The sequence below is a fragment of the Symsagittifera roscoffensis genome, chromosome 1 (assembly GCF_963678635.1).
Source record: "Symsagittifera roscoffensis chromosome 1, txSymRosc1.1, whole genome shotgun sequence".
NCBI lineage: Eukaryota > Metazoa > Xenacoelomorpha > Acoela > Convolutidae > Symsagittifera > Symsagittifera roscoffensis.
Genome location: NC_087062.1, coordinates 33,870,946 through 33,898,796, shown reverse-complemented (window position 1 = coordinate 33,898,796; position 27,851 = coordinate 33,870,946). Strand labels below are relative to the sequence as shown.

Genomic DNA, 27,851 nt, shown 5'->3' with positions numbered 1-27,851 from the left:
GTTTCCCTCACATTCGACATCACTTGAGACTTAAATTTATAGATGTGTTTTTTCAACATTTTGATTGAATATTTTTTTGTCTTGGTGGTTCTGTCTCATTTCTAGCAGCTCGCTTGCATTTCTTCGTGTGTAATGTATCGCAAGTGTTGTGAAGCTCCGCTTCGCGTCTGTGTTGAAATAATTGAAAGACAAATTCAATAAGTTAGATGCTTGTTTTTATGTGTCTCCACTTGTTTCCCTCACATTCGACATCACTTGAGACTTTAATTTGTAGATGTGTTTTTTCAACATTTTGATTGAATATTTTTTTGTCTTGGTGGTTCTGTCTCATTTCTAGCAGCTAGCTTGCTTTTCTATGTGTGTGATGTATCGCAAATGTTGTGAAGCTCCGCTTCGCGTCTGTGTTGAAATAATTGAAAGACAAATTCAATAAAGTAGATGCTTGTTTTTGTGTCTCTTCTTGTTTCCCTCACATTCGACATCACTTGAGGCTTACATTTGTTGATGTAATTTTTCAATATTTTGATTGAATATTTTTTGTCTTGGTGGTTCTGTCTCATTTCTAGCAGCTAGCTTGCATTTCTATGTGTGTGACGTACCGCTAGTGTTGTGAAGCTCCGCTTCGCGTCTGTGTTGAAATAATTGAAAGACAAATTCAATAAATTAGATGCTTGTTTTTATGTGTCTCTACTTGTTTCCCTCACATTCGACATCACTTGAGACTTAAATTTAGAGATGTGTTTTTTCAACATTTTGATTGAATATTTTTTTGTCTTGGTGGTTTTGTCTCATTTCTAGCAGCTAGCTTGCTTTTCTATGTGTGTGATGTATCGCAAGGGTTGTGAAGCTCCGCTTCGCGTCTGTGTTGAAATAATTGAAAGACAAATTCAATAAATTAGATGCTTGTTTTTATGTGTCTCTACTTGTTTCCCTCACATTCGACATCACTTGAGACTTAAATTTGTAGATGTGTTTTTTCAACATTTTGATTGAATATTTTTTTGTCTTGGTGGTTCTGTCTCATTTCTAGCAGCTCGCTTGCATTTCTTTGTGTGTAATGTATCGCAAGTGTTGTGAAGCTCCGCTTCGCGTCTGTGTTGAAATAATTGAAAGACAAATTCAATAAATTAGATGCTTGTTTTTATGTGTCTCTACTTGTTTCCCTCACATTCGACATCACTTGAGACTTAAATTTGTAGATGTGTTTTTTCAACATTTTGATTGAATATTTTTTTGTCTTGGTGGTTCTGTCTCATTTATAGCAGCTCGCTTGCATTTCTTTGTGTGTAATGTATCGCAAGTGTTGTGAAGCTCCGCTTCGCGTCTGTGTTGAAATGATTGAAAGACAAATTCAATAAATTAGATGCTAGTTTTTATGTGTCTCTACTTGTTTCCCTCAAATTTGACATCACTTCAGGCATACATTTGTAGATGTAATTTTTCAACATTTTGATTGAATATTTTTTGTCTTGCTGGTTCTGTCTCATTTCTAGCAGCTAGCTTGCTTTTCTATGTGTGTGATGTATCGCAACTGTTGCGAAGCTCCGCTTCGCGTCTGTGTTTAAATAATTGAAAGAAAAATTCAAAAAATTAATTCAAGTTGCTTTGTTAAATCGACAACTCTGTCACTCGCTAATATTTTTAAAATGGATTTTCTCCGATTAAACAGCAGATGTAATTTTGCTCCCGTATTATTTTTGAATTTCTTTGACAATTTTGAGCGGCTTTTCGCGTGTGTTTTAAAGAATGGATCTTTTGGGGTTTCAGGAAAGCTTTGAGAAAAAAAATTGGCTCGCCTTGACAAATCGACTAAATTTTCTGCAGAACTCATCCCCTCATCAAGAACATTTAATTCAAAAGTTGAAATTACTCATATCAGAAATTATCTTGAATGTTTTTAGAAGCTGGAAGCTAGGGTGAGCAGTGACTCAGACCTGAAATTAGCAGATTTACTGAAGTATACGTGTGCAGAGACGGCAGCTGGCACTGAGTTGATGTACAGACGCACCAAGGCATTGGTGGACTACGAGAACGCCAACAAGGCTCTGGAGAAGGCGAGGCTGAAACCAACACCTCAAGACAAGAGTCAGACGGTAAGTTAGGAGAAGCTAGTGTGCCCAGAAATTAGAGCAAATATAAAACATCCATCAGCTATCCATCTATTGTTTTGTAATGTTAATAACCATGTTTCAGTTTACTCCAATTACTTTTCTGCAGGGAGTGGGAGAAAATTTTTTTCTGGTGCGCTAAGCCTAAAACTTTGAACGTTTTTGCTTCGGAATTCATTCACTTCACGCGATGTTACCCGCGCTTGAATTTGGAAAGACTTCTCGTCACAAAATCCTTCTTTAAACTTATTAGAGCGGAAAAAGTGCTTTTTATTCGCTTCCTGTCTCTGTAATTTTAGAGAGGGTCGGTGGAAAAGGGATTTCGTGTAATATTCTCACAGGGGACCTTTTGGATCATGAGGGGGTCAAAATCTAAGGGAGGGCTATGTTTGTAAAATTTTTGCGATGCAACCATTGATTTTAACGAAACTGTATATGAGGACCAAAAAAATTTGGTTATGTGGACTACGTCAGCCTAAGTTAAATATATATGTTTTGAGGTTGGTGAATATTAGAAGAGCCCAATTGCTGCACTGTTTGCTTAAGAGTTGTTGTGGCTATGGTTGCATGGAAAAAAGGGAAAACCGGGATAGAGTAGCTCATTCGTTTGTGCTGAGTATTTGAACTCACCGACAGAAGTGTCAATTTGGTTCTTTGGATCTTATTAACTATATGCTCCCCGATAGTACTTTATAACGAATGCCCCCCCCCCCCCACTCCACCCTAAAAAGGAAGAATTGAACAGGTAAGCATATACGAATTTTGTATCGTTGTATTTTTCCAATTTGCACAAAGGGAGCATATAATTAACAAGATCCGGTTCTTTAACTATTCACGCTCCCTCCCCATGTTATCTAGTAACGATTTGCCACCACCACAAAGAACTTTAATGATTAAGCAAATGTGAATTTTTTACCTGGTGTAGAATCCCCCCCCCCCCGACCTGTTGCAAAATGGGTACTGTTAAAGAGATCCGTCGATTTTTTTTTTAAAGTGACAATTGATCTCAGGCTGTTCCATCTTATAATTTGAGCATGATTTCCTAGTCGACTGGACTTGGGTTGTTAACATGCAAAGTTTTAATGCAAAGCTTTTAATGTTGCTCCAGGTACTTTGCTTTAACTATGCCATACATGTTAAAGAGAAAATTCAGGAACAGTTTTCTTTATTTCTAATTAAGTTCACGAAGAATAAATGTGTTGAGCCGAAAGTGAGACAATAAGAAAGCAAAACTGAGCGTACAAAAATTTTATTGCGTGACCCAGAAGACCTTTTTATTACGCGCCAAGCTCTTTCGGCGTGTTGATTGTTTTGCTTGATGTGGTGGCGAAAAAGAAGACGAAATGATTCGTAAACATAAACATTTGTTTTGTTTTGCAATTTGTCTGAAATTGCTTAGTCGCAGAACTCACGTGAGCTTAACTTTACCATAGATGTATATTAAGCCTAAATGTTCGAGTGCTCAGAAAAACGTTCGATAATTTTTAATAAAAAATGAGCTTGAGTCTAGATGCTGAAAATTACGGGCTCTTTGATGGGTGTACATATTTCGAAAAATTCTGAGGGTTCGAGGATTTGTCGTAATAAGATTAAATTTAATGTACGAATCCTGAGGCCAGGGCAATCAGTCAAGGCCAAAATAATGAATGACCGAAAATTCATTTTTAAAGAAATTCGATAGATAAAGCTAGAAAATCAGTCAGTTTTAAATGATGAACAGTTTGAATGGTGTTGGTCAGTTAAACGTTTTCGGCCGTGAGAATAGCTCAGTAAAGATCTCTTAGTCTATATATTAAGGCTGGTGGCTCTGTTAACCTGGAGATAATGGAGTCAAGATGGTGAAAATAAGTCGCTGTCGATACCCCTCTAAGTCGCTGTCGACAATGTCGCTGTCGATACCCCTCAAAGTTAGAATATATTGGCGCCTTGAGAAAATTGTAGGGCCTGTCTGCCAAAATGGATGTCTCAACATAGTGCAAAGAGTGGGACCCTTTGGGTCGGCAGTGAGTAGTTGGTCGAATCCCCCCCCCCCCCCCCCCCTCAAATCCACTTCTGACTGAAGCATTACGTATTTGCCAGATTAAGTTTACATAACCGTTTTTTTTTACATTGACGGTAGCTGTTCACAATTGGAGTTTTTCCGTCGTTGAAAGATGTATGTTTGCATGCAAGATGAAAATGGCTTTTTTTTCAGTTTCGCGATTGGTAAGTGTTATTCCAATCGGGCTAGTTTTTAACTGATAACATGAAGTTCTGAACTGAATTTGAAGAGCAAGAGTTATCATATCGGAATATGATTTTTTTTTCGGATTTTCAAATTGTTTAAGAGAATTACTTTGTTCATAATGAGTTCGAATTTTTTAGCGTGCCAGGCACGCTTAGCCTGGAAGTAACGAATACGCTTGGGACGGCAAAGGTCTTGGGTTCGAATCTTGCCAGGACCTGTTTTTTAACGAAGTATTTTGTTACAAAAAAAGTTGTCGCTCTAATTTTGCTTATGTTTTATCAGAAGTGTCAGAATTGTTCTTTAAATTCGAAAAACTTTCAAACCATTTTTTTGAAATTCGAAAGTTGAGGTGTTTTAAAAAACATGTCAGTATTTTTTTCCTGTTTTTATGCGTTCATTGACTCTTTTCCAATTGTGCCTGTTGGCTATTTCGTTATAGTTTTTTACGCTTAAAAATCTTATTCGGTCACTTGATTGCGGCTTATATTCTATCGACTAAGTGACCTAATTTCGGGTCTTTTTAAGGAAAAATAATTCTTATGCTTCTCTCAGGAGCGAACAAAATGCTGAAAATCTTAGAGAAGAATTTATAGTGCAAGGTTTCTCATGGCAACAATATAGTTGCCGCTCGATACTTGTTTTTGAGTTTTCAATAAATGCCGTTGATGAAGTTACTGGACGTATTTTCCGCAAATATAACATATTTTTTGTACGTGGTTCTCTTTTCCTGTATGCTAGCTTATATGCTATCGCAAGTGATGCGAAGCTCTGCTTCGCCTCTGTATTGAACGGTGTCCCTTTTTTTCAACGAATTTTTTTGGCATTTACATTTTCGATTTGCATCGTGTTAAAGATTATTTCATATCATTACCCTCGCGATGAGCAAGGGTTTTGTAATCGGGTACTAGACTTTTTTCTCGTTAATAACTTGAAGCACAGGACTCATATCCTTGACTCATTCATCCACTAGGCCTTTCTGTTGCAACATAGATATTTGAGCATAACCGCATTTCAATTGTACGGCCTAGTCAATTTTTTTTGTGGTTTTAATGTTACCAACTTGCTTTTTTTCTTTTCTTTTTTTTTCGGTTAGATAGGTTTCGGCATATTTTGTATCGGCTCAGTGGCCCCATTTAGATCATTTGATGAAAGAATTTTTTTTTGTTTGTGTGCGGTTTGTGTTTTCTTAGGGTAATGAGCTTTAACAATTTTTTATAATTTTGATTTTTTTCCGCATTTATAAAAATCTAATTTCGGTTTTTGAGGAATTCTGCTCAGACATTTTTTTATCGCCTGTTAAGTTGTCTGATGGTAAATTTTTACATTCTATTTTATTGTAATTTTTTTGATTTCTATAGTAGATCTAGTTCTTTTGACTTTTCATAGTTTTTTCGATTAAATTTTTCTTTTTTTTCGGCAATTTTTTTGAGTATTGCAATGCAAGTGAAGCAAAGCTCAGCTTCGCATCTGTGTAGAATTTTATTTTATTTTCATATAAATTTTGCCTGATAACTAAAATTAAAATTTTTTAATCTGTTGTTTTGTCTGATTCCTGCTATTTTGTCTGAAGTTCGTTTTTTTCCCAAGTTTCTGCTGGCTGCATTCGACAGTGTTTTAAAGTGAAAGTGCAAATGTTTAGAATATTAGGACTTCGAAGTTTTTATGGGAACCAAATGGATTCCGGCTCAACGGGAGTTTCCCCTATTTTCGTCTTAGTTACCGCTTGACAAATGTTTTATATAATCTTAGAACGCCAGCAATTGTGTTGCTGAACTTGTTTTCCTCAAATTGAACATCATTTGGGACAAGTATTTGGAATTTTGGGAGTCGTAGTTTTTTTGTTCTTTAGTAGCTTTCGTTTTTTATTAGCTAAGTTGCAATGCTATGTTTTTGTGGTGGTGCGAGGTTCCGTTTTGCCTCTGTATTTAAGTTTGAGTCACTTTTTGAAGTTAAATTAGAAAGAGAGTTTAAAAGTGTCAATGAACAGGAGAGTTAATTAGTTCATTGATTTTTTCTAGAGTTAGTAATTATGCTTGCGATTATCAAGCTTTATCAAGTCGTAATATAGACTTATTTCGGGTTAACAACTAGTTTAACAAATTCAGTTGAATCACTTAGCATGGCCGATCTGTTCACTTCTTCCATGTATGGCCGTTCTATTCACTCCTTCTCATTTCCAGATTCCTTTACTAAGGTCTGAGGTCGAGTCTCGGCCGGACCTTGTTTTTTTAGCAATTGTATGCAATTGAATTTTTTTTCGGTAAAAGTTGAATTGCCAGACTTTCGTTTGTCTACTCAAGTTTTGTCGGCTAAGTTGCCACATCACGGATTTTGCTTGTGCTGTAAGCAAATTTCATTGCAGTTGTAAGTGCAAGTGTTGTTCATTCTATTTTCAGGGAGTGACTTGAAAGATTTAAAAAATTATAAAATAATTTTTCTTCGCTTCAACTGATGTATGCTCAAAGATTGTTGGCTTAGTGGCCACATCACTGATTTTTCTTGTACTGTAAGCAACTTCTATTGTAGTTGCAAGTGCTAGTGTTGTTAATTGTAGCTTCAATTAGAGCTTTATTTTTTTTTAAATCATATGTTTGCGGCTCAACTTTGTCTGCTCAAAGGTTGTGTGCTTTGTTTCCAGCTCGTGAGTTTTATTCCTTCGCTAATTTAATAGTCAATTGTGTGGCATGTTTGCCTAGAGTGAGGTTTTACGCGATTGATTTTTTTTGACGAGATTGATTTTATATTTTGGTACCAATGGGACTGATTTTTCATTTAGGTGCTGGTGAATACCCATCGGTTGATCCAATTTCCATTTTTATATCAAGTTAACATCCAACATAGTTGAGCTTTAGTGATCTACTGAACAATTATCACCCCTATTAAGAAAGGGGGGCAATTGCTAATTAGATTAATATAACGCATTTTCGACCAATCAGAGTGCAGCAAAATTATAAGTCTCAATACATAGCTCTAGCGCTAGTTTACTGCTTGAATTAATAGGGGTGGCAATTCTTAAGTAGGTACTAAAGGGAGGGTAATTGTTGAGAAGGATCAAGTTAACATCCTCCTCCTCCTCCTCCTACTCCTCCTCTTCCTCCTCCTCCTCCTCCTCCCCAACCCCCCCCCCCCCCCCCAAATAGACCAAGTTGGTCGAAAACTCGAACTCAGAACCAAGTTAACATCCTCCCACCTAAACGGATTTGGGGGGGGGGGGGGGACGGGGAGGATGTTAACTTGGTCCGTTAAGTAGATCCGAGCTTTAGTTTGTACAGTAATGCAATAATGATAGTTTTGGTTGATTGTTTTTGGCAAATATCAGATCATAGTCATGGTCCTGATTCTACCTTGCGTTAAAAAAAGGGCCAAGATCGCGCTCTTTGGCCTCATGGTCGACTGAGCAAAGTTGATCTTTGGTCTACAAAATTGTCGGCGAGTTTGTCCCTCTGTTGATTTAGCTTATGACCGGGCGGGGAAAGCAATTTAGCACCTAGTTAATCTTTTTCATGAATTAATTTCTGAAATATAGAACTGGTCGATACATTACTCCCAAAGAAATTTTTTTGTTTCATTTTAGCCATTGATTGTGATTCGGGAGAGCTTATCAAAAATTTTAAACTTTAAATCTATAATCAGTAGCAAAAAGGTAACGTAGGAAAGAGACACCGAACTCCAATCATTAACTAACCGGGCAGCGCAAAATGTTTATTTGATCTTGCTGCTCTTGAAAATGTTGCTCTTAATAGTGGGTGCCGGACATCAAGCCGACGGGTTCGAATTGTAAAATTAGGGACTTCAAGCCGAATAACTCCTTATAAAGTCGTGAAATATGAACAATTTGAAAACTTTTTTGAAGAATTTTTGAATTTCATGATCTTTCTTCACTAGTTATTGGCGTTTGCATATAATTTAAGCCTCCAAATGATGTTCCGGAAAGTTGAAAAGTAAAACATGGTTGAAATCATTTTTCATGTTTATAATTTATGCATTTCAAAAACCGGCTGATGTTATTAACGGATGCGAATCACAAGCGGCGCATTGTCATGAATAACGCTTATTATGGACTTAACTTGCCAAAGTTTTAGAAAAGCAACCTTTTGCAGATGATAAAAAGCGTTTTGGGGTGCTTGTAAAGTTTTAATTTCGGCTTGAAGTCCCTTCGGCTTGAAGTCCCGTCGGCTTGTTGTCCTAGACCCCTTAATAGTACGTACCAGTACGACAAAATTCAAAATATCACACACAAGATGAGGAAATAGAAAGAAAAGGCAACTTATAATATTTTGATATTTTGTGATAGCAAAAGCGCTCAGCAGCAGGTTTATTATTGACTTATTTCTGTAAATTTACCAAAAAAAGTTCAGAAACATAAGCCCACGCAACTCATACTTACACAGCTTCAATTTACACAACAGTTTGACAAATTATTTTTAAAAGACTATTTTACGGATTTGTCTCAGAGTTCAGCGATACTGGAATTTTTCGCCAAATTAGCCGGACGACTTATCAGCTATTTAACTAGCATCGAAGAGTTACCAAAAAGGTATGGAATTATTTTTTACCTAATGGGAAATCAATTAACGAACTAAAACACCATGATTTCTGAATTCAATATTGATTAATTGTTTATTGTCGAAGATAAGAAACCATGTCACGAGTGAGCTCAACGAGAAGCAGCAGAATTTTTATTGCCTTATGACCTTACTTTGCAAATTCACCAATAATTTAATAAAAATAAACAATTTTCGACAGTTGATGCTAATTTCGAATTATCTTGACAGCGTTTTTTAAATAATTTCTCAGACAGGTTTTATTGATACAATAAAGTACAGCTGATTTGTTTATTGTGAAACTTGCTTAGAATTTACTGTGTCGGTCTTCGTACTTCGAGAAAAAAAGTTGGACCATGAGTTCATTGTTAAATTTGAATGTAATACTGCTTATGTGCTTCTCTGGGTTCTATCAAATTGAAAACTTTGATGACTACAATTATGATTACAATTACGATGATTACAATGCTCAAGATTCCAAGATGCCTCCCAAAACGAACGAAATGATAGAACATATGCTGCGCACTTTCTGCAATACTCCTGAAGCACCGGACGCTTTTGACGAGCGAGAGAGGCACCACTTGTATCCCGAAGCGCTCCTGGAAACAGCGGTGGAACCTAGATGTCTCCATAAGTGCCTGGAAACTTCCAAACCGCTGATGAAATCTTTCGAATTGTGTGAAAGGATGAGCGATAAGTGCAAAGATTGCATGCAGACTTGTCTCTCAGCTAAGCAAATTATTGAATCAAACATAAACTCAAAGATACAAAAAATCAGCTGGAACTGTGATGATTTTTGTGGCGTGGATGGTTCGAAAAGTTGCAAAAACTCTTGCGACTTCATTGTCGAAAATTTCCAAAGTAGATCCGACGTGGAATGTCCCACTCCATACGATGTCAGCATGTTCGGTAAGTTATCATTGAGCTGTATCGAATACGTGGCTCAAACTCGTAGTAAAATTTCTGAATGCCAATTTTTCTTGAAGCCGTGTTTTGTGCCCAGAGACCCTAAGAAATAGCGTTAAATTTCTACATTAAATGCGGAAAACTTGCAAGAGATAAATTGCCGCAGATAAAAAATTGATGAAAAAGAGAAAAAATTTGATGAAAAATAGCCCGAGATGCGAAAAATGCGCTGAAATTGTTGGAAAATGCGTTAGGTAGTTAGCTTAGCGAAGTTTTTGCCTATCATGGGTCAATACTTTATCATAATGAATAAAACTGTGTTCAATGAGGGCTGAGGAAGCAACTAAACGCATATATGAGCCAAATCTTCGAGTTTTGGCAAAATGTTGCCATCCAGAAATCTTTTATTTCTAGCGTTTTGCGTGAAGTTTCTCGGATTTTCTTTCATTTTGCGTGATAGGCAACAGATGCGGAGCATCTATGCGTGTTTTAAAGTTTTCTGAAATTCGCCGCAAATGTATGAGGTTCCTGATATTGAACGGTGTCCCTTTTTTTCAACGAATTTTTTTTGGCATTTACATTTTCGATTTGCATCGTGTTAAAGATTATTTCATATCATTACCCTCGCGATGAGCAAGGGTTTTGTAATCGGGTACTAGACTGTTTCCTCGTTAATAACTTGAAGCACAGGACTCATATCCTTGACTCATTCATCCACTAGGCCTTTCTGTTGCAACATAGATATTTGAGCATAACCGCATTTCAATTGTACGGCCTAGTCAATTTTTTTTGTGGTTTTAATGTTACCAACTTGCTTTTTTTCTTTTCTTTTTTTTCGGTTAGATAGGTTTCGGCATATTTTTTATCGGCTCAGTGGCCCCATTTAGATCATTTGATGAAAGAAAATTTTTTTTTTGTTTGTGTGCGGTTTGTGTTTTCTTAGGGTAATGAGCTTTAACAATTTTTTATAATTTTGATTTTTTTCCGCATTTATAAAAATCTAATTTCGGTTTTTGAGGAATTCTGCTCAGACATTTTTTTACCGCCTGTTAAGTTGTCTGATGGTAAATTTTTACATTCTATTTTATTGTAATTTTTTTGATTTCTATAGTAGATCTAGTTCTTTTGACTTTTCATAGTTTTTTCGATTAAATTTTTCTTTTTTTTCGGCAATTTTTTTGAGTATTGCAATGCAAGTGAAGCAAAGCTCAGCTTCGCATCTGTGTAGAATTTTATTTTATTTTCATATAATTTTTGCCTGATAACTAAAATTAAAATTTTTTAATCTGTTGTTTTGTCTGATTCCTGCTATTTTGTCTGAAGTTCGTTTTTTTCCCAAGTTTCTGCTGGCTGCATTCGACAGTGTTTTAAAGTGAAAGTGCAAATGTTTAGAATATTAGGACTTCGAAGTTTTTATGGGAACCAAATGGATTCCGGCTCAACGGGAGTTTCCCCTATTTTCGTCTTAGTTACCGCTTGACAAATGTTTTTAATAATCTTAGAACGCCAGCAATTGTGTTGCTGAACTTGTTTTCCTCAAATTGAACATCATTTGGGACAAGTATTTGGAATTTTAGGAGTCGTAGTTTTTTTGTTCTTTAGTAGCTTTCGTTTTTTATTAGCTAAGTTGCAATGCTATGTTTTTGTGGTGTTGCAAGTGGTGCGAGGTTCCGCTTTGCCTCTGTATTTAAGTTTGAGTCACTTTTTGAAGTTAAATTAGAAAGAGAGTTTAAAAGTGTCAATGAACAGGAGAGTTAATTAGTTCATTGATTTTTTCCAGAGTTAGTAATTATGCTTGCGATTATCAAGCTTTATCAAGTCGTAATATAGACTTATTTCGGGTTAACAACTAGTTTAACAAATTCAGTTGAATCACTTAGCATGGCCGATCTGTTCACTTCTTCCATGTATGGCCGTTTTATTCACTCCTTCTCATTTCCAGATTCCTTTACTAAGGTCTGAGGTCGAGTCTCGGCCGGACCTTGTTTTTTTAGCAATTGTATGCAATTGAATTTTTTTTCGGTAAAAGTTGAATTGCCAGACTTTCGTTTGTCTACTCAAGTTTTGTCGGCTAAGTTGCCACATCACGGATTTTGCTTGTGCTGTAAGCAAATTTCATTGCAGTTGTAAGTGCAAGTGTTGTTCATTCTATTTTCAGGGAGTGACTTGAAAGATTTAAAAAATTATAAAATAATTTTTCTTCGCTTCAACTGATGTATGCTCAAAGATTGTTGGCTTAGTGGCCACATCACTGATTTTTCTTGCACTGTAAGCAACTTCTATTGTAGTTGCAAGTGCTAGTGTTGTTAATTGTAGCTTCAATTAGAGTTTAATTTTTTTTTAAATCATATGTTTGCGGCTCAACTTTGTCTGCTCAAAGGTTGTGTGCTTTGTTTCCAGCTCGTGAGTTTTATTCCTTCGCTAATTTAATTGTCAATTGTGTGGCATGTTTGCCTAGAGTGAGGTTTTACGCGATTGATTTTTTTTGACGCGATTGATTTTATATTTTGGTACAAATGGGACTGATTTTTCATTTAGGTGCTGGTGAATACCCATCGGTTGATCCAATTTCCATATTTATATCAAGTTAACATCTAACATAGTTGAGCTTAGCGATCTACTGAACAATTATCACCCCTTTTAAGAAAGGGGGGCAATTGCTAATTAGATTAATATAACGCATTTTCGACCAATCAGAGTGCAGCAAAATTATAAGTCTCAATACATAGCTCCAGCGCTAGCTTACTGCTTTTATTAATAGGGGTGGCAATTCTTAAGTAGGTACCAAAGGGAGGGCAATTGTTAAGAAGGATCAAGTTAACATCCCCCCCAAATAGACCAAGTTGGTTGAAAACTCGAACTCAGAACCGAGTTAACATCCTCCCCCCTAAACGGATGGGGGGGGGAGTAGATCCGAGCTTTAGTTTGTACAGCAATGCAATAATGATAGTTTTGGTTGATTGTTTTTTTGGCAATTATCAGATCATAGTCATGGTCCTGATTCTACCTTGCGTAAAAAAAGGGCCAAGATCGCGCTCTTTGGCCTCATGGTCGACTGAACAAAGTTGATCTTTGGTCTACAAAATTGTCGGCGAGTTTGTCCCTCTGTTGATTTAGCTTATGACCGGGCGGGGAAAGCAATTTAGCACCTAGTTAATCTTTTTCATGAATTAATTTCTGAAATATAGAACTGGTCGATACATTACTCCCAAAGAAATTTTTTTGTTTCATTTTAGCCATTGATTGTGATTCGGGAGAGCTTATCAAAAACTTTAAACTTTAAATCTATAATCAGTAGCAAAAAGGTAACGTAGGAAAGAGACACCGAACTCCAATCATTAACTAAGCGGGCAGCGCAAAATGTTTATTTGATCTTGCTGCTCTTGAAAATGTTGCTCTTAATAGTGGGTGCCGGACATCAAGCCGACGGGACTTCAAGCCGAATTGTAAAATTAGGGACTTCAAGCTGAATAATTCCTTATAAAGTCGTGAAATATGAACAATTTGAAAATTTTTTGAAGAATTTTTGAATTTCATGATTTTTCTTCACTAGTTATTGGCATTTGCATTTATAATTTGTAATTTATAATTTATAATTGGCATTTTCATGTTTATAATTTATGCATTTCAAAAACCGGCTGATGTTATTAACGGATGCGAATCACAAGCGGCGCATTGTCATGAATAACGCTTATTATGGACTTAACTTGCCAAAGTTTTAGAAAAGCAACCTTTTGCAGATGATAAAAAGCGTTTTGGGGTGCTTGTAAAGTTTTAATTTCGGCTTGAAGTCCCTTCGGCTTGAAGTCCCGTCGGCTTGTTGTCCTAGACCCCTTAATAGTACGTACCAGTACGACAAAATTCAAAATATCGACAAAATTCAAAATATCACACACAAGATGAGGAAATAGAAACAAAAGGCAACTTATGATATTTTGATATTTTGTGATAGCAAAAGCGCTCAGCAGCAGGTTTATTATTGACTTATTTCTGTAAATTTACCAAAAAGTTCAGAAACATAAGCCCACGCAACGCATAATTAAACAGCTTCAATTTACACAACAGTTTGACAAATTATTTTTAAAAGACTATTTTACGGATTTGTCTCAATAGAGTTCAGCGATACTGGAATTTTTCGCCAAATTAGCCGGACGACTTATCAGCTATTTAACTAGCATCGAAGAGTTACCAAAAAGGTATGGAATTATTTTTTACCTAATGGGAAATCAATTAACGAACTAAAACACCATGATTTCTGAATTCAATATTGATTAATTGTTTATTGTCGAAGATAAGAAACCATGTCACGAGTGAGCTCAACGAGAAGCAGCAGAATGTTTATTGCCTTATGACCTTACTTTGCAAATTCACCAATAATTTAATAAAAATAAACAATTTTCGACAGTTGATGCTAATTTCGAATTATCTTGACAGCGTTTTTTAAATAATTTCTCAGACAGGTTTTATTGATACAATAAAGTACAGCTGATTTGTTTATTGTGAAATTTGCTTAGAATTTACTGTGTCGGTCTTCGTACTTCGAGAAAAAAAGTTGGACCATGAGTTCATTGTTAAATTTGAATGTAATACTGCTTATGTGCTTCTCTGGGTTCTATCAAATTGAAAACTTTGATGACTACAATTATGATTACAATTACGATGATTACAATGCTCAAGATTCCAAGATGCCTCCCAAAACGAACGAAATGATAGAACATATGCTGCGCACTTTCTGCAATACTCCTGAAGCACCGGACGCTTTTGACGAGCGAGAGAGGCACCACTTGTATCCCGAAGCGCTCCTGGAAACAGCGGTGGAACCTAGATGTCTCCATAAGTGCCTGGAAACTTCCAAACCGCTGATGAAATCTTTCGAATTGTGTGAAAGGATGAGCGATAAGTGCAAAGATTGCATGCAGACTTGTCTCTCAGCTAAGCAAATTATTGAATCAAACATAAACTCAAAGATACAAAAAATCAGCTGGAACTGTGATGATTTTTGTGGCGTGTATGGTTCGAAAAGTTGCAAAAACTCTTGCGACTTCATTGTCGAAAAATTCCAAAGTAGATCCGACGTGGAATGTCCCACTCCATACGATGTCAGCATGTTCGGTAAGTTATCATTGAGCTGTATCGAATACGTGGCTCAAACTCGTAGTAAAATTTCTGAATGCCAATTTTTCTTGAAGCCACGTATTGTGCCCAGAGACCCTAAGAAATAGCGTTAAATTTCTCCATTAAATGCGGAAAACTTGCAAGAGATAAATTGCCGCAGATGAAAAATTGATGAAAAAGAGAAAAAATTTGATGAAAAATAGCCCGAGATGCGAAAAATGCGCTGAAATTGTTGGAAAATGCGTTAGGTAGTTACCTTAGCGAAGTTTTTGCCTATCATGGGTCAATACTTTATCATAATGAATAAAACTGTGTTCAACGAGGGCTGAGGAAGCAACTAAACGCATATATGAGCCAAATCTTCGAGTTTTGGCAAAATGTTGCCATCCAGAAATCTTTTATTTCTAGCGTTTTGCGTGAAGTTTCTCGGATTTTCTTTCATTTTGCGTGATAGGCAACAGATGCGGAGCATCTATGCGTGTTTTAAAGTTTTCTAAAATTCGCCGCAAATTTATGAGGTTCCTGATTTTTCCGGTTAAGTGTAGCTCTAACTTCGATATTGGTACAAGTATGATACTTCGGTCTCACGAAAAAGCATGTATGAAAGATGGGTCACGCAAATTTCGTGAAAAATTCGAAAACACAAGTAAACAAATTCTAGCCGTATTTCCGAAAGTATTAAGGCTCAAGTTTTTTCTTATTGGACCCATCTTAATTTTAGGGATCCAGTTATCATTCTAGTGCCCTGGATATACTTGAGTAAAAGCCTTGTTTAATAGAGCATGTTTTCTTTCTTGTTTGTCCGAATTAGAGACAACGAAATGAAAAACGGAATTTACAGCTACAAAAAATGTGACTTGATTTTTTCAAATTATTATTTTTTGTCACAAACACTATTGTTTCGTTAAGTGAAAAAATAGTATGCTTGTTTAGATTATTATCACCGAGACATATGCAGGTACAACAGCCTGTGCTACTATGACACGCACTGTCGCAGACGAACTCAGAAATGCTGCCCTTCCAGAACCGGAGCAAGATTCTGCGTAAACGTGCCCGAGGAAGCTCTAGAACTCCGCAGTCAAGAAGCTGCTGCTGCCAACGCTGCGACGGGAGAGTTTGTTAAAAATGCAACATCGGAGACGGAAACTGTGGAAGAGACAAAACCTGATAATTTCTATGAGCCCGACTCATTTTTTGTCAACTTCAAGACCCATGTTACCCAGAGAGGAAGAAGCTTGGTTATCCATTACAAATACGACCCTAAAGAATACAATTTAGCTGCAGATGTATTGACCATTGCTCTGTTAGCTTGGAAAAGTCATTTGAACTTCACGGAGAATGCGACTTACAGTTTGATGGGTTATGACACATACCAAGAAGGGCACTTCACCTTGGAGTTGGACCCTGGATGGCAGTACTTGTTTAAGCTCGGAGCTTACGACTCCAATGGACTAATTGGCTCGAAAGCAGACTGTGTGAAAAATGCAGTTTATACAGCGGAAGAAGAACTAGATCTAAATGTAGTCACAGACATGCAAGTTGATTTCATGGATTGCAAGATGCGTTCAAAAAATCTGCACCAATGTAAAGTGGCGTTAAGTTGGAAAACTAATCAAACTGGCAAATCCCACCCAGTCCATTTCCAAGTTCACGTCTCTTCGTGTTCCGACTATCCGGAACAGACTAAGACAGTTTCAGGGAAAAGTGGTGGCCTAAGTGCGACGTTCGAGTTGAAAGTTTGTGATTCACTCTGGCATGCAACAGTTATCACTAAAGCGACTGTATTTGCATCAAATGGAACAGAGAAAAATTTGGAAGATGAACCGAGAACATTTGACTACCGACTCCAGAATAATCCCCACTTTTGTCACAAGGGTCCAAAAATAAGTTCTCTGAGTATCGGAAACCTTTCACAGACCGTCGTTGGCAGAGATATCAAAAGCGTTCAGTTCGCTGTGAATGTCGAAAAATTCCAAGAACTAGTGGACAGTATGTCATATGACTGGATACATGTTTCAGTGACATCTTTTTTCTGTACGTGTTTAACTGATAAGCCGGACCAGATGTTATCTTTTTACTTTCCAGTCAATCACGTCAATGCAATCAAAATGCAATTGAACAAACGATGTGCGTATATGGTATCGGTAAAAGCTGTAGAATCGAAGCATTTATCGAGGTGTCAGCAACTGTCAAAGGGCTTGGTGATTCCGCCCTCGGAGTATTTCGGAGACCTGCCGACGTCACTGGGCCAAAAAGTCGAAAAAGTTTTCCCATCGAACATTAGAAGCGACATCTTTTTTAACGGAGTTCTTGAAATTGAGTTCTGGAGTTTGAACCGATCTAAAGTGATTCACGAACACCTCTGGCATCAAAGCATGGGTGCAATAACTACTGTTAAATTCGCGGTTAGATGTAGCGAAGAAGTTTTCGTTATGATAAGACATGGAAAAGACCATAAATCATTACCGAGTTGTGCAAACAGCGCCTACCGTTTCAACTCAGTTTCGTGGTGTCTATCAGATGAAGATTACTTCAACACTGTCGCTTCGATGCACAAATCACGACAACTATTGATAGAACCGCTTCTCAGTGTGCATTGGTTGGCGATTTTGAGTGCATTGGTGTTTATTTACATAATCTGAAACGGAGATTTGAGTTTTCCTGTACCAAGAGAACCTCGGCTGCATTTCTTCTAAAAGTTACCAAAAACTAAATCATGATTCAATTTCTCTTATAAACTTTCAACCTTTCTTGTTTTCTGTCAAAAACTCTTTATATAGCAATAGGATATCAATGATGCATTTATGATGCTCGAAGCTGCTTTTTTTATCATTATTTTCATTTTTCTAATATTTATCTTTGTTATTTAAAATACGTGCGGGCATTGTTTTAATTTATTTTTGTACCAAATTGTGATAAAGCAATCAAAGGAGTTGAGTGATGCTCTTGCTCTTGGCTGTCGCCATTGCAGTGTATCTAACAAACGAACGTCTCCGAAATGTTAATGGCAAACAAAACAAAGGTTGATACACCAAAGATGGTTGTGACAGATTTCGTCCCATGACAGATCTCGTCCTATTTTAATTTCAACAGATTTCGTCCCATTTCAAAGCGTACACAGATTTATTTCCACTAATTTGGACATACCGTGATAGGATGTTGGATATGGGACGAAATCTGTGCCAATCCCCAAGATAGATAGTTTGCAGTAGTTGTGATAGGAATGAAGGATCTACTTAACAATTCCCCCCCCCCCTAATCTCCCCCTATCTCTCCCCCCCCTAATCTCCCCTATTGTATCTACTAAAGAATCTCCCCCCATTCTTGAAAGGGGGGGGGGGAAGATTGTTAAGTAGATCCGCCAGTTGAGTTGCAAGTAGCACATAAACATCCGACCACCTGTTTGTTGTTACGAAATTAAAAAAACGAAAGCCATGCAAACTTTTTTCATATTAATCTTTGAAAGGCTCAAAACACTATTATAATCATTTGATTTTAACATATTCACTTGGTCTGATGATGAAACGCGGCGTGAATCACAGACAAGGAGTTTGTTATGACAGAATTATTCAATCGTTGAAACATTCCAATAAATCAGAAGCAATTATATACTCTTCATTCCGGATCTACTTAACAATCTCTCCTGACCCCATAGACTCCTGCTTCAAACTGTCTCAAAAGGTGAGGTGCTTTCAAGAAAGGGGGGAGCGTAGTTGTAGAATTAGAGGATTTATTCTCTAGGTTCGTTCCCTCTTTCCTAACGACACCGCAAAGTCGTCCCTTGGGCAGTGAAATCAGCGGGGCGACCGAGATTCACTACTATCTAACAATCCCGAAAGGGTTATTTTGGTGGCAACTATTCTGTATTGTATTATGTTGCTTTCCCCCTCTGTGTATTGCTCTTCCGGCTGTCTTGTCTACTCGATACAATCGCAAGAGTTTCTAATTGTAATTTAATTCAGATGATTATACGTCTGATTACAGAGGGCTCTGAGTGGCCAGGTTATAATCTAATAATCAAATCAAAAGGAAAGCTAACTCCACAAAAGGAAAGCTAACATCTTTCAGCTAACTCCACTAATACTGAACTATTCTCTCTCTAGAGAATCTCTGACGAGAAGCAACTATCTACTATTTGTGATACAGTTGTTCTCCAACTTCGTGAACCAACTACTCGATTCGCTAGCAATAATTCTTCTCTCTGTCTAACTGAGAACCAACTATACTCGCTCTCAGTATCAACTGCTCTCTTCTCTGACTGAGAACAAACTACTCTTAATAGTAGCTAACCACTGTTCTGACTCTTAATGGCTCTCCGGTACCCTCCAATTCCTTATCTTTCTTTACACTTAGTTTAAGTTAAGTCACGCCATTCCCTATCAGTCCTGACATCCCTTTAAATCACCCGTCCGCACATGTTTTAGACTATATCCCTCCCCCTGTCAATTCTGCCACGTGCCAACTTCGGTTTCTTTTATCAATCTTTTCACGCTTATTAGATACCCGCTATGCGGTAGCTGTCACAATTTGACCAAGCAAACAAATGTCATACGATTCTAATCAACTAATTCCTGCCCTCAGTGACTTCAGCCCTCGAGTTCAACTAACCTCTAAACCATGCTATATTTACTCAGTGACCCTCCCAAGGTCTTTAGTTTAGTTATCCCGTTAGCGTTCCGACCTCCTAAGGGTAGGGGAGACCCTTTCATGGGTAGCTAATTCATTCCAAGCATCTAAAATTTCGATCTGTACTCTATTCCAATCCCGACCTTCTAGCTATCAGGGTAAGGTTGTTCGTCTATTAGGGGTCAAATTAAACCTAAAAGTCACCTCCGGGAAGACAAGTAAAATCACCGTCCATTCATACTATTTAGGAAACTTAACTCTCATGCCGCGGTCCTATTACTATCAATTTCTTCTGGGACTACTTTTCTTTAGTCTAGTTGAAAGGCTATTAATAGATCATTCGCCAAGCTAAACTGAACCCAATGTTTACCATGTCCACTTTAATTAGTTCCACTACTTCAATGATACAATGTATAAGTTATATCTCATTCAGCTTCTCATTTATTTCCCAATAGGTAAGTTCCCTCCCAAATATTAGTAAGGTGACCAATTCTCATTCCCAAGGGTTGGGGTCGAATGAATACGCCACTTTCCGGTGTTAATCCCGAGGTTTTCTATACACATCTTCCACATTCAAGTTTAGAATCCCATAGGGGTCCTACCTACCAAGTTTCATCCATATCCCGTTAATACTTCCAAAGTTATCCCATTTCAAGGGTCCTTTATCACTTTTCCCGGGAAAAGGCTATTAACACCGGAAGGAGTCGCCGGAGGGGTTTCAATCACCAGGGGTCTTTTTTCGGGAATGAGTTGTAGTATCTGATGCCGCCACAAAATCGGTATGCCCTCGCTCAATATTTTGCGTAAATTGCCTATTTCCGGTTTAAGGGGTGGTTTTCCAAAGTGCTAATAACTTCAGCCGCCGCTGGATTTGGCTCAAGTCATAACACAAGATGTATTTTGCCACTACCTATCATCCCTAAGTTTCAGCTCCCCGCGTTCCGTGGGGTCCGAGAAACGACTCCCGGAAGTCGGGGTGGGGTTTGTTTACTTTGGGCATAAAACAGGAAGTGGAGGTCTTAGGGGTCTGGGGTTCTAAACTTAAGCTTCCCTCAACTAGGTCTAGAACATACTATATTTTTGTTCCATTCCAACCGCTAGTTAAAGAGTTCTTATAGGGCTATTTGCACTTCCGGGAACCGTTATCACTTGGGGCCGGGAGGTCAGAGGGGTCTGGATTTTTGCATGCCCTGGTCAAATCATCCCTAGTATCCGTCCTATGAGTTTCATAAAGTCAACCACTGTAGTTCCTTTTGAAGGGGGGCGGCCGATCTTTCTTCACCTGCATTTTCAGCCATATGAGGGACTATATCTTCGAAGATTTAACTATTTAGAGCTCAAACCTTTGTTTGCTGTACTACTTGACTTTATGACAATTCAATCTTACGCTCAGGTTACTATAGCCAGTAATACAGTAGAATCACCAATTCTACAGTAGTGTTAAACGGTCTACACTTTTTCCAACCTAAGTCGCTATTTAAATGCTAAGTTTTCTGCGGAGTATCTGCGTTAATTAAACAGCATATGATCGAGCAATATCGAAACTGCATGTTAGCTAAGAGTTAAGCATGCGTGGAACTAGGTTTAGGCAAGGCTCCATGGCTGAATGGGTAATACAAGCGACATTTTTCTGGAAATCCGAGTTCGAAACCCGTGGTATTCCTTTTTTTTTCATTTATATTTGCATGCATTATTTTGGGTTTTCCAGAGCTCCTAATTGCGCATTTATTACTTATACTGATTGCAGCTTAGTATAGAATAATTTTGGCTGTTGCTTTTTGCGCCCATATATTCATGCAGAGAATTTCTGGTTTTACACGCAAAATTTAATTTCGCAACAAAAACTGGAGTGCGTTCTGTATTTAGGCAACCGCGTATTTAGACACTGTATTAACCAATCAGAATCGAGACAAGGAAAGAAATGAATTTCATATCTTCCTCGTCTCGATTCTGATTGGTTACTACAGTGTCTGAATACGCGGTTGTCTAAATACTGCTACTAAAAAAACTGTGATTTAGGGGAACTTGATAAAGTTTTACTTTTACAAAATCAGTTTTTTTTTCGGCTCAACTGGTGTCTTCTCAAAGATTGTCGGCCTTATTTCCGCTTTCGTAAGTTTTGTTCAGTTAGTAATTTGAATTTAAAATGTCTTGCGTGGCAGGTTTACCTAGAATTCCTGTTTGATGAAAACAAGTATAATGAAAGTGTGTGGGATTGGTATTTTCTGGCACGCTTTGGAAAGTTTACTCACTTTTAGCAAAAAGAATAGTTTTTTTTAAATCAAAAACCCTTAACCGACTTTCAATAAAGGGCTATCCATAAAAGACCGCTTAGATTTGTGTGTGCCTGCATACTGTCCCTTCTCTTTTTTCTTCACCCCTTTGTCTACAGCCTTCGAATAAGTCTGTGGGTGGAATAATTGACCGATGTTTTTGATTTTTTTTTCCGTTTTTCAAAAACTAGCCTACCAGATCTGAGATTTTGGTTTCAATGAATAGAACGGATGTGAAAAGCTCACCTCCATAAGCAGCTAAGCCTAAACTTTTGTACTCATAAAATTATGGCCCTCAGAAAAGTCAAATTTTTGATTTTTGTTACCGTTTTTTTAATTTTTTTTGAACTTTTCTCAAAAGATAACCTTCCACGCATGAGATTGTGGGTTCAATGAAGAGGGTTCCTGCTGGGTTCGCGAAACAGGCCTTCAATTATGACTGCTCCAATCCTCTTAGTTTTTGAGATATGACGTTTTTTATGATTTTTTTAATTTTCAGAAAACTTATATTTGAAACAATTCAAAAAATTTGAAATTCTCAACCCTGTAGTTGGGCGCTGGCAGGGTACTCACAGACGTTTCAAAAATAGAACTGCTCAATTTCTTTTAGTTTTCGAGATATGGCGTTTTTAAAATATTTTTTCAGAAATGTAATTTGAATTTAAAATTATTCAGAAAGTTTGAAAATCCCAACCTTGTTTCAAGTTGCAAATCTTGCGTCCAAACTAGACTGCTCAAATGCTCTTAGTTTCCGAGATATTAAGTTTGTTATGTTTTTTATAGAAACTTGTTCACAGAATTTAGATATAAAAATTTCACAAAGTTTTAATTTTTCATCTCTATAGTGAGGCTCTGTCGGGGTACTCCCACGGTTTCAAAATTTTGTCTCCATTTATAAATGCTCAAGTGCTTTTAGTTTTTCAGATATGACGTTGCTAGGACGTTTTCAAAAATGTTTCAAAAAAATTTTAAATGAGAAATTTGGTTGCTAGAAAACTGGGTTGCTAACATGAAAAACTTGGTTGCTTAAAAACTGGGTTGCTAAAATGAACATCTTGGTTGCTACTAAAAAAACTGGGTTGCTATCAAATTGAATTTAGCAACCCTATTTGTTGGCGCTGACGAGGTACTCTCAGGAGTTGCAAATCTCGCGTCCAAATGCGACTGCTCAAATGCTCTTAGTTCCGAGATGTGACGTTTATGGTTTTTCGAAATTTTTTAAAATTTCTCTAAATTTGAAAAACCCAACGCTGTAGTTGGGTAATTTGAGAGTACTCTCAGGAGTTGCAAATCTTCGTCCAAATGCGACTGCTCAAATACTTGTAGTTTGCCAAAAATGACGTTTTTTGTGATTTGTTCAAAAATTTTTCAGAAAATTGAAATTTAAAATTTTGTTTCGAAACTTGAAATTCCTAAACCTGTATTTGGGGGCTGTCAGAACACTCTCACAGCCCCCAAATAACCTTGCCTTCAAATATGACTGCTCAAATCTTTATAATTTTTCAGGTATGACGTTTTTTATGGTTTTTTCAAATAAGTTTCTCTAAGTTTGAAATTCTCAATGCTGTAGTTAGGTACTGTGAGAATCCTCTCAGGAGTTACAAATCTTGCGTCCAAATGTGGTTGCTCAATTGCTTTAGTGTCAGAGACGTGACGTTCATGTCATATTAAAATTTTTCTATGAATTTAAATTTAGGAAAAACTTGGTATGTTGTTTTTTTTTTCTTCAAAACTTGAATTAAAAAATTTTGTAGAGAAAATGCTTCGCAAAAAGATCTGATTTCCAATATATGCTGTTCTTACGAGTTCTCAAAAATTCGAAGCACCGGAGGTGCGTTACACGCTTCTTTTCATGAATTTTACCGAGAAATACGTCCCATATCTGGGATTTGTCCAAAAAACGGGTGCTGAGAAGCTCATTGGCATACGCGACTACCTCGAAATTTTTTGACACAAAAAGTTATGGCCCTTCGAAATTTTAAAACATTGATTTTTTGAATTTTTTTGTAATTTTTCTCGAGAACTATCCTGCCAAACCTGTGTTTTTGGGTTCAATCGAAATTTTAGTGTGGTTGAATTTTTTCTGCATAATTGGCTACGCTCATTTTTAAAAAACAAAAAGCTACGATTCTCAGAATTGTCAAGTTTCTGATTTGTTGACCGTTTCTTTGACTTTTTTCTCCCTGCCAAATCTGATACTATTGGGGTAATCGATACAACAGGTTGTTGGAAGCTTTCCGTGTAATTTGCTAAGCACCGTTTTTTTTTCTAAATAATTGGCCTTCAAAGAAGTGAAAGCTTTGAAATTTTGACCGGTTTTTTACTCTGCTCGAAAATTATCATGCCAGTTCTCAGGTTAGGTGTTCAATTAAGATACTCAATTTTAGGAATTTTCTCTACTCTATCGGCCCTGACCTGCTTTAAGCAAAAAAAGTTACGGAGTTCGGAAAGTCAACAAGTTGTTGAACTTCGATTGCTTTTTAGAAATTTTTTGAATTTTCTTGAAAATTCCTTATCAAATCTTCTGAGATAAAAATTTTAATCGAAAGACGCGGTTGCGCGAATTGTTCTTCCAAAAGTGGTTACTTTTTAATTTTGTTATAAGCGAAAGGTTGTCTTTGGGAAAATGCCAAAATTTGCACTCTTCTCATTTTGTTTATTAGAGAAACATTTCAGGTTTTGGACAAAGTCTAAGTTTTGAAAATACGCATTTCGTCCCGCATCAGTGTACAAAAATTATCAAACCTGTACATCCAGCTTAAGGTGGGCCCTATGTCACATCCGTAAATTCCATTTATGCTTATGAATCATTGTTGACGATGTCAACGCCTAAGTGTTTGTTCGACTCGAATTTACTAAGAGACGACGAAGAAAGAGAAATAGAGGACGAGCAAATACGTTTCGGGGAAAACATTTGAGAAACTCAAACTGTAAGCTCCTTATTTGACATTAAGCAACTTTTTTCAGTGAATTGATAATAGGAGTTTTCATGTTAAAAACTTCCTGGTCGAATATTTTTATCGGTTTTTTGAACCAGTCAATTTCCTCGTCGACCCAATCTACCAATCCATTTTGTTTGCCTTTCTCAGTTTTCGGTTTCCAGGTCTTGAAACGTTTCCCGATTATTGTTTTGATTTGTTTCCATCCTTTTCCACGAATGTTTTCTTCAGTTAGCATAGGGAATGAGTTTGAAAAAGACCAATTGCACGATACCATTGCACACGCAATAATCTGAAATTAAATACTTGCAATAATATCATGCAGCAAGACATAAACACTAATAGATGATATTTAACCATGCAAAAAAAACATGCACGAACATCAAATATGAACCATTAACACTGATGTGCACAATGCATTTTCCATGTTCTGTTCTCGTCAAACATGAAAAAAAGAGGCTTAATTGAAAAAACTGATTCCGTCAAAATAAATTGACACAACGTGCAGTATACCTAACAAAAGAAGCTTAAAATCAATAATTACAAACTAAAAGGTATATCTACAACTAACAATTACAAATCTAATCTAGTTAAACGCACGTCTAAAAACTAACTTCCATAACAAGAAGAGAACACAAAACGGCAACAAAACAAAGCACATGTTTAACTAGCATCTCCCATTTCACTCCGTTCATTAATATCTCTCTTCCAACTCTCGCACCCGCCCATCAAGTCCGCTACGCACTGTCCCTCCTCCCTCACACACTTCCATTGACAACATTACATCGTCCCGCCTCTCCGCATAACTTCCTCACAAGCAAACACGCACGCAACAAAGAGCAACAACAGATAATTTCATGATTCCAATATTTTCTGAAAAAGTAAGGTACAGTTAAGGACACTAAATGAAAATTTTTTAGCACTCTTTGCGACTAACACAACCACAGCTCAATGGAACTCTGGCATCAAACCACATAAACAATCTGAGACAGTTTTGGAAAATGGAATCATCTTCAATTACGAATCGAAAGTTCTACCAGCAGAAAAATTCATTCCGATTGAATTTCTTGTCCCCTTCCCAAAGTTCGAGCTTGATGTCAACAGTGAGTTAGAACTATTTCCAAACAACCTAGTGGAAATGTGGAAGCAACCCAGCCTATTTTGCAACCTTGATTTCTCATCGAATTTTACGGAAAAAAGATTATACTTTTGAGGTCGATTGGCTTCTTCAAGTACAAAACGAACTTTCGCTCGCAAAAAAAAAGAATTAGAATTGATATCATTACGCGATTATACAGCTTCCTTTTTTCTAAAAATCCTTTCTTCTAAAAATCTTGTAGTACTCGGGGAAAAAGAGCAGCACCATTCGCTGCAGCAGCATTAGCCTCATTAGGACTTTTCAGAGGCGGAGTCATCTAAGGACAAACTGCAGAATTCGGTCTGAAAAGAATTTTTGGATCATGCCATGACAAATCGAAAGAAAATGCCGAGAGCATAGCACGACTTGTTGATTTCTCAGCACGACTTTCAGAAGCGTCTATACTCTGGCTGAAGGTCTGGACAAAAAATATTTCATTTTGATAAATGAATTATCTTCAATTAAACAAGTACAGAAAGAAATGTTAGAATTTCAAAATCAGCAACTGGAAAGTTATACAGGAACACTTTACCGTCTGCAAGCACAACATTCATCTCCTTCGCGATTGCGTTCAGTCACTGTACACAAGACAACAAATCAACTTCAATTATGATACAGTCTCCTCGCTGCTTGCAATAACTTTTGCAAATGTGTAATCGTACAGAACTGCACTTAACGCATACAGGGTTAACATGATTAACTCCATTCCTTCTCTGCTCAATAGGTTTTTACCCATGTCACTGGTACCCAGACAATCTCTGACAGCAATTTTAGAAGCAGTATCTGCTAAACAAAGGCACGCCCGTGATCGACTTCCTCTTGCGATTCCAATGGATGAAATACTATCATATTATGAAGCACAACTTCTAACGGACGTCGTCACTATCAAAGAAGGCTTGCTAATGAAGATTGCCATTCTGCTAACCACAAGGCAAACTTCATTTACTGTGTTTCTTGCAATACCTGTCCCAAAACCTCAACATGAAAAGAGTCGAGCAATAAAATGGAGAACTGAAGCTCCATACTTGGCCATTTCGAAGGACAATATGGAAACCGCTGTGTTGACAGAAAATGACATGAAACACTGCCTTGGTTCATCACGATACCAAATTTTCCATGAAATTATAGCGACAGAAACTGGCCACGGGTCATGCCTCGCTACGCTTTTCTTTAAGGGAAATCAGGACGCTCTGAAAGTATGTGCAGCGGAACAACTGCAACTACTGAAAAGGCAGAAAACATTGGCTCCGGAGTATGTCTCATAACAACGGCTTCAGCGGCATATACCCTGTTTGAATCAGATTTTGAATCTACAACCTCCAGTGGCATTGTGAAATTCTCTGGATGCAATATCTGCATAATAACCTTGAAATGTGGGAAATAACTCGTCGGACTACATTAAAATCAGATCAGACTTGTCTACATGTGAGAAGCTCCCAGCAATCAAAATCAAAGTCAAGCTACCTGACTTGATTTCAAACTTGTTAATTGAGTCACCCGAAATAGAAGAAATGCAATACTTCGACACCAAAACAGATGCTGGGATACAACTATTCAATGAAGCACGAGAACAACTCGACTCACCTTCGATACAAAATGTTAACCAGTTGAAGAACATAGCCCAACCACTAGCCAAAAATATGAAACGACTCAGACCCTCCTTGAAACAAGTCTTCGATGATCGGCTAACGTTGATGAACTCATAATCATGAGTGTAGTTTTCTTCATCGGATCAATGTTACTCCACGCACTATTTATCTGGATCTACCGCAAATGCAAAAAGGAGAAAATAGAAACAATTTCACTTTTGACACCCCTATTAGCACAAGAGACAATGAATAAAAACATAGTGCCGCTGAAAGAACATTAGGACCTTAATACTTAAGTAAAAGCACTTTCAGCGACCTTTAAATTATCAATCATTTATAAAACCTTCCTAACAAAACACTAAAAATCTAAAAATGAAAATGTATTC

The 27,851-nt window shown here is 37.2% G+C and overlaps 2 protein-coding genes across 3 annotated transcripts in view; both read left to right on the top strand.

Moving 5' to 3' along the window:
• The window catches only part of LOC134843213 (sorting nexin-6-like), a 187,107-nt gene that overhangs the window by 156,590 nt on the left and 2,666 nt on the right, over positions 1-27,851 (top strand). The window contains exon 9 of the mRNA XM_063859593.1: positions 1,902-2,093. Within this exon, the coding sequence (XP_063715663.1) occupies positions 1,902-2,093 (192 nt within the window). The remainder of the gene's footprint in view (positions 1-1,901; positions 2,094-27,851) is intronic.
• On the top strand, positions 8,465-17,800 carry LOC134843186 (uncharacterized). Of its 2 annotated transcripts, none has more exons than XM_063859592.1 (2): positions 8,465-9,788; positions 15,834-17,800. In XM_063859592.1, the coding sequence occupies exons 1-2, from the start codon at positions 9,236-9,238 to the stop codon at positions 17,540-17,542; spliced, it is 2,262 nt and encodes a 753-aa protein (XP_063715662.1). In that variant the 5' UTR covers positions 8,465-9,235; the 3' UTR covers positions 17,543-17,800. The 2 variants fall into 2 exon arrangements, with proteins under 2 accessions (XP_063715662.1, XP_063715661.1); XM_063859591.1 differs by lacking the exon at positions 8,465-9,788 and adding an exon at positions 13,818-14,897.